The sequence below is a fragment of the Chroicocephalus ridibundus genome, chromosome 3, assembly GCF_963924245.1.
Source record: "Chroicocephalus ridibundus chromosome 3, bChrRid1.1, whole genome shotgun sequence".
Taxonomy (NCBI): Eukaryota; Metazoa; Chordata; class Aves; order Charadriiformes; family Laridae; genus Chroicocephalus; species Chroicocephalus ridibundus.
Genome location: NC_086286.1, coordinates 128,496,643 through 128,509,048, shown reverse-complemented (window position 1 = coordinate 128,509,048; position 12,406 = coordinate 128,496,643). Strand labels below are relative to the sequence as shown.

General features: G+C 54.4%; 1 protein-coding gene across 4 annotated transcripts in view; it reads right to left on the bottom strand.

Moving 5' to 3' along the window:
* OTOF (otoferlin) overlaps positions 1-12,406 on the bottom strand; it is a 126,010-nt gene that overhangs the window by 97,503 nt on the left and 16,101 nt on the right. For all 4 annotated transcript variants that reach the window (XM_063330773.1, XM_063330774.1, XM_063330775.1 and 1 more), the window contains exon 3: positions 6,589-6,677. In XM_063330773.1, the coding sequence (XP_063186843.1) occupies positions 6,589-6,677 (89 nt within the window). The remainder of the gene's footprint in view (positions 1-6,588; positions 6,678-12,406) is intronic.

Genomic DNA, 12,406 nt, shown 5'->3' with positions numbered 1-12,406 from the left:
GAGCCAGGCAGCCGCGTCTGGGCACCGGCCCCCTCCATTATTCAAGGTGGAGCTGCATCAGGTGTCATGCCTTTATCTGGGGCTTTGATAAATAGCACTAATCAGCTGCAGGTGAATTATTCACAGAGACCACGGCTCACCTTTCCCAGCGCCAGGGCTCTGCTTCTCCCCACTCCTCTCCCTCCTCTCCACGATTTGTGGCTGTCCGTTCTCCACCTACGACTCATTCCTGTGCACGGAGGATGGGCTGTAGCTACAGCACTGGCTCCTGACCCTGGGCTTTAATATTTCTTTTGTACTACAAATTCTCTGTTTTCCCTTGAGGGAGGATCAGCTGCCAGGGGTGGGATGGGGCTGGGGCCATTGCCTGTGCCTCGGCACTAATATCCTGGTGTAGATATTTCTTAGCCAGCAGGAGAAGTGCTGTGAGTCTGAACACAAACTCCTGGCTAATCCCTTCATATTTATGACTTGGATCAGTCTGTTCTGCAGGTTGATTCCTGCCACGGGTGCTCAGATCTGAAATGTATTCCTTCGTCCCTCAGTACGCAGCTTACAGGGTTGGACTAAAGCTCTCCTTTCACAGAATCATAGAATCGTTATGGCTGGAAGGGACCTTTCAGACCATCGAGTCCAACCATCAACCCAGCGCTGCCAAGGCCACCACTACCCCATGGCCCTCAGCACCACGTCTGCCCGGCTTTTCAACCCCTCCAGGGATGGCGACTCCACCACTGCCCTGGGCAGCCTCTTCCAATGCTTCACAACCCTTTCCAGGAGGAAATTGTTCCCAATATCCATCCTAAACCTCCCCTGGCACAACTGTCATTGCCCCTTTTAGGCTCCTGGTTATCTTCTGCTTCAGGGAACTCCAGCCACAGCCAGTTCTCAGCTCCCTGTGCCCAAAGCACGTTGCCCTGGGACAGGACGTGCCTTGCTGCTCCTGGCTCTCCCAGACCCTTCTCCAGCCATTGGGGATTCAGCTCCAAAGACGAGCACCTGTGGCCCCACAGATGTCCTGGGATGTCTGAGGTGAACACAGGGCTGGGGGATAGAACTTTGGATCTACAGGAAACATGGTCCTTCCAGAAGCTGGAGATCCGTGTGGGCACCTGAGCTGAGCCCTAACTCCCCAGGGGCACCTGCAGTGCAGAGAGAGGAGGTGAAGCCCCTTTCGGGCTCCAGTTTCCCAGAGAAGATGGCTTGTTTGGTGTTTGCTGAAGGGGCTCTCTGATCCCGGCTCCTTTCCTGGGCTGGGCTGCGGGGATGAGCTGCTCCGGTGGCCCAGAGCAAAGTCGGGCAGCAAGGAGAGCACGCTGTGCTGGGTCTCTTAACTGCTGAGGGACCGAAGGCACCACCGCCACAGCCAGCCTGCGGGGTGCATCCTTCCGCTCTCGGGAATGCCAGCACGAGCAAACTGTTTCTAGCCTGAAGAGCTTTTTAATTTAGTAGAGAAAGAGAGAACAGGTAATTAAAACTCCGGCAAAGCTCTGCAGGGAGGTGCTGGACACTCCACCGCTGGGCTGGACTCTCCACCTCTGCCCTGGGCTGGTCCAGCTGTGTCCCACGGTGGGGCGAGAGGAGACCCGAGCTGGGGAGGAGGAGCTCAGCATTTCAGTACCTAAAGGGGGCTTACAAGAAAGATGGGGACAGGCTTTTTAGCAGGGTCTGTAGCGATAGGAGAAGGGGTAATGGTTTTAAACTAAAAGAGGGGAGATTTAGGTGAGATATTGGGAAGAAATTGTTTGGTGTGAGGGGGGTGAGCCCCTGGCCCAGGTTGCCCAGAGAAGCTGTGGCTGCCCCATCCCTGGAGGGGTTCAAGGCCAGGTTGGCCGGGGCTTGGAGCAACCTGGGCTGGTGGGAGGTGTCCCTGCCCAGGGCAGGGGACTTGGAACTCAATGATCTTTAAGGTCCCTTCCAAACTAAACCATTCTGCGGTTGTATGATTTCAAGGCAAACGTATCCCACAAACAGGAGCAGCAGCTGCCGTTCCAGCCCGTAACAATGCAAAGCAGGCGAATGTGCCGGATAAATATTTCTGTTGGCTGCTGCAGGCCAGGGGGAGTTTGTGGATAACCATCGTAAACGAACCAGCAGCCTCTGATCCACCGATATCAATTTTTAATGAAGCTGGAATAATAGAGAAATCCCAGCACAGCAAAGAGTTCATACGGGGAGAATGGGGAGAGCCGGGATAACCTGGCAGCCGTCCTGGGAAAAGAATAGGAAAGCTTGTACGGGATTCAATGAAACAGCAATTAAAAACTGGAGTGTTATCAATGACATCCAAGGTAGGTTTACGAGGAGATAGAGCCTGTCAAAACAAGCTTGGTTTGCTTCTTTGGAGTCGGTTTGTTTGGTAATGGCACGAAAGGAGCAGATTCTTATAAAATTTTTGGTTTAATACTGCCTGCTATCAGTGCTGCGCAGTAACAGGGGCAGATTAATGGAGAAACTCTAAAAATAGGGCATCAGCTGAGAATCATCTTTGAACGACAGTGCTGCGGTGCAATTTTGCTATTAAGCTCGTGACTACTACATCAGTGACTGGCATGTAAAAATAAGTGACAATCAAATTTTCAAATAATGCAAAGATTGACAGAGCCGTCACAGAATCACGGAATGGTTTAGGTTGGAAGGGACCTTAAAGGCCACCCAGTGCCACCCCCTGCCCTGGGCAGGGACACCTCCCACCAGCCCAGGTTGCTCCAAGCCCCGGCCAACCTGGCCTTGAACCCCTCCAGGGATGGGGCAGCCACAGCTTCTCTGGGCAACCTGGGCCAGGGGCTCACCCCCCTCACACCAAAGAATTTCTTCCCAATAGCTCATCCAAATCTCCCCTCTTCCAGTGTAAAACCCTTCCCCCTCGTCCCACGGCTCCCCTCCCTGCTCCAGAGTCCCTCCCCAGCTTTCCTGGAGCCCCTTGAGGGACTGGCAGGGGCTGGAAGGTCTCCACGGAGCCTTCTCTTCTCCAGGCTGAACCCCCCCAGCTCTCTCAGCCTGTCCTCCCAGCAGAGGGGCTCCAGCCCACCCAGCATCTCCGGGGCCTCCTCTGGCCCCACTCCTTTTTATGCTGGGGACTCCAAAGCTGGAGTCAACCAGGAGAGAGCAGAGGCAGCCACGGGGACCATGAGGAGGGGGGACCATGGGGTGTGCCTGAGCCAGACAAGGAGGGCGCTCATGTGCCAAAAACACTCCCAAGAAGCAGCAACTGCACCTCAGGCTGGGAAAAAATGGACCTGACTTCCATGACCACAACATCTCTGGAGAGTGCGGTGCACCAGCAGCCCAGCCCGGCAAATGAACGGCCAATCAATGCCCAACTGCGGGAACGGAGGATGGATGGGGGGAAGAGAGAAGTGTTTCATCCCAGCCTGCAGGGCTGGGGAGACGCGGGGCAGAAGTGGATGCATCCAGCCGCTGCCTCGTGCTTCAGAGGGAGGATGCCGAAAGTTGAACATCAGCGGGATAAAGAGCTGCAAAGATGGTAAAGAACCCACTGCGCAATGAGAGGGGCCAAGAATGACCTTCTCAAAAACAAGACCGAGAGCTGCTTTCACTACGTGCAACAGCTTTTGAGGGCAGAAATTACCTGCCCAGCAATGGGCAGAGATGCTCCTGGTTTCATGGGCCGTAGACACCGTGATGGGGGAGCCCAGCTGCCGCAGCTCAGACTCCTGGGTCCCTGGGACAAGACCCACAGCATGTGGGTGGGTTCTTTGTACTGAGGAGAGACTAAATTGATGGAAGAAGCTGATTCTCATGGGGTGTTGGAACCATTTTCCTGCTCACGGCAGATCTGGCAATCCCTTAACGGTAAGAAATCAAGTTAATGGCAGGCCTACGAAGATGCTGAGGGGACTGGAACACCTCTCTTAGGAAGAAAGGCTGAAGGATTTGAGTCTCCTCAGTCTGGAAAAAAGAGGACTGAGGGGGGACCTTATCAACGCTTATAAATACTGAAAGGGGGGGTGTCAGGAGGATGGGGACAGGACAAGGGGTACAAACTTGACCATGGGAAGTTCCACCTAAACACGAGGAGGAACTTCTTTGCTGTGAGGGTGGCAGAGCCCTGGCACAGGCTGCCCAGAGAGGTGGGGGAGTCTCCGTCTCTGGAGACATTCCAACCCCGCCTGGACGCGTTCCTGTGCCACCTGCTCTGGGTGACCCTGCTGTGGCCGGGGCTTGGACGGGATGGTCTCCAGAGGTCCCTGCCAACCCCTGCTGGTCTGTGATCCAGTGATTCTGTGCTCAGTCCCCTGTTGAAGGTGGGGTTGCAGCACACAAACATCAGTTGAACGAGCTCAGATCACAGTGGACGATAAAGAGATGAAGGCTCCATCCCAGGCTGCAGCCTGCTCCCCTGCACCACCCGCTACTGCTGCTCCTCTGCGGCAGCCCAGGCCCTCACGGGTCAAAGGCAAACTGAGGAAAATGTCCAAAGTGACGAAAATGGGAAAAGAGAAGGGCATCCTGGGAGTAGAAGTGGCTCTTGGCTAGCTGACACAGCCGCACGTGCGGCTCACCAATGGAAAAAAAAGGCACTTCAAGCAATTCGGCTGAACTAACTGGATATTTATTTTGTGTTGGGTATTTGGAAATTTCTAAGAAAGAGACTTTGGTCACCTTGAAGGTGGAAGGGATTACCCAGGTGGCCACTTCCTCAGCCTCTAATCGGTGCAACCTGCTGGTGAGCCCTGGCCCCTCCGGTTCCCAGTTCCATGGAGGGACAGGGACGGTTCTGCATTTCCAGACACAGAAAAACACCGCTTTCTCCTTTTTATCGCATCTTTGAAGTGGATTTTTTTTTCCCCAGGTTTTAAGACAGATAGAGAGAGAGAAGGGCTTGCTGCTTTGTGTGCAGAGCATGCAGAATTGCTGTCCAGAGGGAAACTGGATACATCCTGACGTGCAGTTTGTCAGGGCAAAACCGTCTGATTCAGTTGGCGTGTTTTCATTCCCTTCGGGGAGCTCCGAAGCTCCCGGCCATCGTGGATGGAGGGATGCTCTGCCCCTTCACGTCGTCCAGCTGCCGGCTGCACTAAGCCTCTGCAAATGCGTGGCAGTGGCCAGGCTGCACCGGGGGAGTAGAAGGTGAAGGAAGGGATGGAAGGAGCATCCAAAGAAAAAACACGGCTGTCATGGGTGCAACATGGAGAGCAGGTTCCAGAGGCTGGAGCTGATGCTGGCTGGGGAAGGAGGTGGATCTCCACGTCTGCATCCATCCATCTCAGGCTCCCATCGCCCGTCTGCCGCCCACAGCCCCCGAGGAATCCCTTCTCACACGGACCCTGGGACAGCTGGGGGCTGCAGAAACGATTCAGGTCTCCTGTTCCATCTGCCCATCACTCAGGAACCTACCGACCACCACAACTGCACGGTCTCAATGGGGGTGCCTGCAGGGGGTGGTCCGAACACAGCTCCAAGTGACCTGTACTACGTATGGCTCCTGGGGCGGAGCTGAGGTGTCCCCACCAGCCCTGGGCCACTCTTCTGCCTGGATCTGCTGCTCATCCCCCACCCAACGCACCCACCTGGGCTGGGACCCTCTGGGGGCTCCTTGCCTTTCTCCTCCCGGCCAGCAAAGGAATAAACCAAGTTTTTTCAAGTCTCCTTCTGCTACTCAAGCTCCTACTTAAAAGCAAAACAAAGGCAGATAAATTTTTTTTTTCTCTGTTTGTTGTTTGGGTTTTTTGTTCCGTTTGCGTTTTTAATTTGTATTTTTTTAAATTTTTATTTAAATCACGCCTATTCAGCATGCCTGCCCTGCATGCCATCTGTCTGTCTCCTCATTTTTTCAGCTCTAAAGGAAGGTTTTGCATGAACACGTGCCTGGGAGATGGTGAGGAGACCCTGCTGAGCTCCAGCTGGGGAAGACACTGGATTTCAAGTATTATTGCAACACCCAACCACAAGCAAGTGCCCTTCCTCGGCTCTTGTTTTCCTTTCCCCTCTTTAATGTCAGTGTAAATGTTCTGTAGGACAATTCCCATGCACCACTTCATGCTTTTGTGAAATGCTCCCATATTTTTGCAACGACAGCATGGACAAAGGTATGAGACACACTGAGGCTGACAGAAGGGACAGACAAACTTTCCTTATTAATGTGGGGGCAAAGCTCAGACTGTCAGAAACCTTAAAGAATGTTCCTGACATCGCATGTAATACCTAAGTCCTGGCAACCAGCGTAGTTTCTATGTGAGAAAAAAATTGCAAGAATAAGATAAATAACCACCCGCAGAATTTGCAAGAGCCGGGGAACTGCACTTAGGTATCAACTTCCACCTTGGTAATTAACCAAAAGACTTCAGTTTCTCTTAAACACATGCAAAGTGCGTTGAACCAAACGGCAGCACCTCGGGAGAACCGTGGCGTAGACACGGCCCTGACCACCAGCTGGTGGCTGGCAACCTTGCACGTGGCATCTCAGCTTCCTTGCCCTTCCCAGGAGACACCGCCGCCGTTCTTCCTCACCCTCCAGCCTCCTCGGCAAACGGGGCTGTGGCTCCAGCTCAAGCAGGAGCTCCCTCTTCCCACCGGGGAGGACCTGGTGGGGCGGCGGGAGGGAAGGACAGACCACGCTCTCACCTGTTGGTGAAGACTTTGCTGTAGTTGAACACCTGGATCTCCAGGATCTCATTCCCATCGATATTGCTTGCCACCGGCCAGCGGAAGGTCTGCGGAGAAAGGATGGAGGGAGACGTCAGGCTTGTTTCTGGGAGCTGTTTCAGAGGCCATGGGTGGAGCTGAGATGACCGTGGAAGAAGGCTAGCTAGTCTAAGTAGCCAGATGACCATGAAAAAAGGGCTAACTAGCCCAACTTTTTCCCAGCAAAAAGGCAGGCAGGGCTGTTTTACAGGGGTCTCATGAAGAACGTGCCTCGGTGCCAAATATTTTATATATATAGTATGAATATTAATACTCGTTGTATAAATTTCTATACATACATTATATACATATACATGTTTTACATTTATACATCTATACATATACAAAAATATATATAAAAATCACTTGCGTTTGTGGGGTTTTTTTTGCTTGCCAAGGCAAAAAGCCCATCTGCCAGGCTAAACCGCCTGCGCCGCCTTCAGTGTCCCGAGGCAGGGGTCTCCTGTGGCCTCCCCAGGCCACGCACACCCCGGGGCCAAGCTGCTCCGGGGGCGTCGCGGGATGGGACGGCGCTGCGGCTGAGCCCTCCATCGCCCGCAGGAGCGGCAGGAGCGCCCGCAGGGTCTTGAAAGGAAAATGCTGGCCAAGCAACTTCACGGGAAGGAATTAGTGACTCTTCAGAAATACGCCAACACTCATTTTTAAGCTATTTTTACGTTTTCTGCTGAGTGAGTCAAGGAAGCAAATGAAAAAAAAAAATAAAATCATGAAATACATAAGAAAACTAGAAATGGCCTCACGACAGTGGTATATTTTTGCTTACGGTCCAGCATTCCGCAGCTGGATTTACTCTGGGCTCCCCATCGTGGGGATGGAACTCAGCCCTGCCCCACCAGCGTGAGCACCACTCCCTGCTCGCTCCTGCCCCTTGCCTTGCTGCCCCGCCAGCCAGCGCTAGGTTGATAAACACAACCAGCAATCCCAACGCTAATTACAGCTGCCTGTCCCCTCCTGCCGTCACCATGCCTCTCTGGCCTGAGAAGATGTCCTACCCTGACTGTTCAGGGCTCCTCAACACGTGCAGGTAGAGATTCATCAGCCCGGTGCTCCTGGCCCAGGTTCTCCTCTCCACCACAGCCTTCAGACACATTGGTGAAGGGGACAGAGCCCACCATGTCACAAGCACAGCAGCAGCCCGTCAACCTCCCACAATGTTCAGGATGTTAAACTGGTCCCATCTATTATCTGCAGCTTCCTCTGGGCAGAGGACTCTCCATCCTGCCTCGAAGCAGGAGGTGATGTTCCCAGGGTCTGCCCAGAGCTGGCCAAAGAGACCAGAACTTAGACCTTCTCAAGAGAAACTCTTCACTTTTAACAGAAGTGGTACTTCACTATGGGACAAGATGCTCAGGACCTTTGGTTGCTTCTGAGATGGAGACAGAAAGTGCAGGGGATATGATTTCTGCCTGGATCGTAGAATCACAGAATGGTTTGGGTGGGAAGGGACCTTCAAAGGCCATCTAGTCCAACTGCCCACCATGAGCAGGGACTTGTTTGCCCATGGACCAAATCTGGGGGAGGAACTGAAATGAGTGGTCATTGCTGCATCTGTCACAAAAACACTGGGGTAACTCTGACGCCCATCCTTGGGCTACAGGGGGGAGGACAGGGGCTGTCACTTGCTCTCTGGGTACGGACAGCACCGAGCACAGGTGGGACTTCGTGGAGCCCCTCTGCTGGGAGGACAGGCTGAGAGAGCTGGGGGGGTTCAGCCTGGAGAAGAGAAGGCTCCGCGGAGACCTTCCAGCCCCTGCCAGTCCCTCAAGGGGCTCCAGGAAAGCTGGGGAGGGACTCTGGAGCAGGGAGGGGAGCCGTGGGACGAGGGGGAAGGGTTTTACACTGGAAGAGGGGACATTGAGATGAGATATTGGGAAGAAATTGTTTGGTGTGAGGGGGGTGAGCCCCTGGCCCAGGTTGCCCAGAGAAGCTGTGGCTGCCCCATCCCTGGAGGGGTTCAAGGCCAGGTTGGCCGGGGCTTGGAGCAACCTGGGCTGGTGGGAGGTGTCCCTGCCCAGGGCAGGGGGTGCCACTGGGTGGCCTTTAAGGTCCCTTCCAACACTAACTTTTCTGTGATTCCAAGTCCTTGCTCTACAGTTTGGCCCTCTCTAATCATAGAATCATAGAATTGTTTAGGTTGGAAAAGACTTTTAAGATCATTGAGTCCAACCATGAGCAGACCCCCACATCCCAAGTGTGGCTACCAAGATAAGGTACCGAAATAACGATGTGCACTCACCCCCTTCTCGATTCTATATGTTCAATATATTCATTAATGACCTAGATGAGGGGACAGAGTGTATCCTCAGCAAGTTCGCTGATGATACCAAGCTGGGAGGGGTGGCCGACACTCCAGAGGGCCGTGCTGCCATCCAGCGTGACCTGGACAGGCTGGAGAGCTGGGCAGAGAAGAACCTCATGAGGTTCAACAAAAGCAAGCGTAGGGTCCTGCACCTGGGAAGGAAGACTGCCAAACACCAGTATATGTTAGGGGCGGACATGCTGGGAAGCAGCTCTGAGGAGAAGGACCTGGGGGTCCTGGTAGACAGCAAATTATCCATGAGCCAGCAATGTGCCCTTGTCGCCAAGAAGGCCAATGGCATCCTGGGCTGCATAGGGAAGACTGTGGCCAGTAGGTCGAGGGAGGTCATTCTCCCCCTCTACTTTGCACTGGTGAGGCCACATCTGGAGTACTGCGTCCAGTTTTGGGCTCCCCAGTTCAAGAGGGACAGGGAACTGCTGGAGCGAGTCCAGCGAAGGGCAACCAAGATGATTATGGGACTGGAGCACCTCCCTTATGAGGAAAGGCTGAAAGCGCTGGGACTCTTTAGCCTGGAGAAGAGAAGGTTGAGGGGGGACCTGATTAATGTTTACAAGTATCTAAAGGGTGGGTTTAAGGAGGACGGAGCCAGGCTCTTTTCAGTGGTTCCCAGCGACAGGACAAGGGGCAATGGGCACAAGCTGGAACATAGGAAGTTCTGTTCAAATACACGGAAAAACTTCTTTACGGTGAGGGTGACAGAGCACTGGGACAGGCTGCCCAGGGAGGGTGTGGAGTCCCCTTCTCTGGAGATTTTCAAGACCCGCCTGGACGCAGTCCTGAGTGATGTGCTCTGGGCAGTCCTGCTCTAGCAGGGGAGTTGGACTAGATGATCTCTAGAGGTCCCTTCCAACTCTGAAGATTCCGTGATTCCGTGATTAGAGGTTTTCCAGGCAGCAAAATAACACAATTGGAAAGCGTGGTGGCCTAGAAAGCCTCCCCGCATCCCCGCTGAACAGCTTTGCTGAAAGCTTTCCGCACCGAGAAGCTCATCCAGGGATGTTCACGCTGCAGCCCATCAGCAGCAAACCCCGGGGGGGAAGAAAGCGGTGTGTGGCGTGGAGGAGCACGGTCCATCTGCCGTGCTCTGCGACATGCCCCACCACCCCGGGAGCGCTCCTTGTACACCTCCAGCTCCAGAGGGACCCTCCTGTCCAGAGCCACTAATGCAATTTGCTTCAAGCACTTGGGGTTTTGCTGAAAAATCCTGGGGAATGCAACGCAGGGTACCACTTTCCACCATCAGGAATTAGCCCTTCGTGGTGTAGTCCCTGGTTTCTTGGCGCTGGGCTTTGGAACGGGGATCAGATCTGACTTCTGCTATAGATCCCCTGGATTTGGCTGAATCATGTAGGACACAGAATCACAGAACCATAGAATTGTTCTGGTTGGAAGGGACCTTTCAGACCATCGAGTCCAACCATTGACCACACTGCCACGTCCCTCAGCACCACGTCTGCCCGGCTTTTCAATCCCTCCAGGGATGGCGACTCCACCACTGCCCTGGGCAGCCTCTTCCAATGCTTCACAACCCTTTCCAGGAGGAAATTGTTCCCAATATCCATCCTAAACCTCCCCTGGCGCAACTTGAGGCCGTTTCCTCTTGTGCCATGGCCTGTTCCTTGGGAGAAGAGCCCGACCCCCCCTGGCTACCCCCTCCTTTCAGGGAGCTGTAGAGAGCCAGAAGGCCTCCTCAGAATGCAGATGCTCTTGGTTTGGGGCTTAAAAATCAGGGTTGGGATTCCTCCACCCTGACTTAGATGCTCAGAGGTTACCTACCTAAATCAACACCCCTCCTCTGGGCTCTCCATCATTGGAGAACCTCTGGCACGTCCCGGGTACAAACCGAGCCGTGGCTCGCCTTTGGGAGGGGGTCACACTCCTTTCTGGGCAGACTACCCAGCCATGACTCTATGCCTCAGATTGAAGGAGGGCACCCTGGCTCTGAAAGCTGTCCAAAATCCTGCCCCCCTGCCCCTGAAAAAATCGACTAACAGGACAAGGAGTGGGCACCCAGACCTCCAGGCTACCAACAAACGCCCGCGCCGTGTTCCCCAGCCCACGGCCCGAGCTCTCCTGGTCTGCCCAGTCACCCCCGGTCTCCTGGTTTTATCCCTGTGTGTGGAAAACCACTCAAACTGACTCGTGGCACCTACTCAGGAGTTTTACGAATTTTTTTTTCGCTCCCTTCGTTTAATAAACGTGCCCTCCCGTGCGCTACTGAATCCCCAGGCATTGCTCGCCCCGAGGCTGCCCTCAGCTTCTCTGCCTGCCCTTTGATTTTGAGCGTTTTGGAGAGGCGGGTGGTGGGTCTGCAGCGCCCAGACCACGCCGAGCACTTTGCGGGTGGAGGTCTGACAGTGGCAAAGTCGCCTGGTGGCAAAACGAAAATGCAGATCTCTGTGCTCATCGCTCTGAGTTACAGCCACCTCGGCCGCCGCAGAAAAGAGCAGCTCAAAGGAACTGGGGGATACGCTTTCCCTCCTAAGACAGATAATTAATTATAACCATCATCATCATCATCATCATCATCATCATCATCACCGTCTTTTAAACCCAGGAAAGATTATTACATTCGCTCTGCCTGACCTCATAAACAACCCAATCCACAGATTTTCATGTTTCACTCAAAAGCTCCTAAATCCGACACGTCTATACCTTGTAGCTCAGTCGGAACATGTTTTTTAACAGCGAAAGAGTTAAAAAAAGACATCCCAGAATTCAAGCAACAACATTTAATTACACTTCCAGAGAAGTGGTTTCCACAGCTGACTGCCTTCAGCGAGAAACATTTGCACCGTACTTCTGCTGGGAACTGACGGGCTTCAGCTCCCCAGGCTTTGCCCTACCTGCTCCCACCAAGCTGAGGTGCTACCTAAAGGCTGTCATTTGGCTTTTTAGATGTTGTTCCGTGCTGCCTGCGGACATGCACTGAGGGTCCTGCAACTGCCCCCGCTCCAGGGCAGCCCCCGGCACCAGCCCAGGCTGGGGATGGAGGGATGGAGAGCAGCCCTGAGAGAAGGGCTTGGGGGTGCCGGGGGGGGAGAAACCGGCCATGAGCCGGCACCGTGCGCTGGCAGCCCAGAACCCCCCCGCAGCCTGGGCTGCATCCCCAGCAGCGTGGGCAGCAGGGCGAGGGGGGGATTCTGCCCCTCTGCTGCGCTCGGGGGAGACCCCCCTGCAGTGCTGCCTCCAGCGCTGGGGCCTCGGCACAGGAGAGACACGGAGCTGTTGGAGCGGGGCCAGAGGAGGCCCCGGAGATGCTGGGAGGGCTGGAGCCCCTCTGCTGGGAGGACAGGCTGAGAGAGCTGGGGGGGTTCAGCCTGGAGAAGAGAAGGCTCCGCGGAGACCTTCCAGCCCCTGCCAGTCCCTCAAGGGGCTCCAGGAAAGCTGGGGAGGGACTCTGGAGCAGGGAGGGGA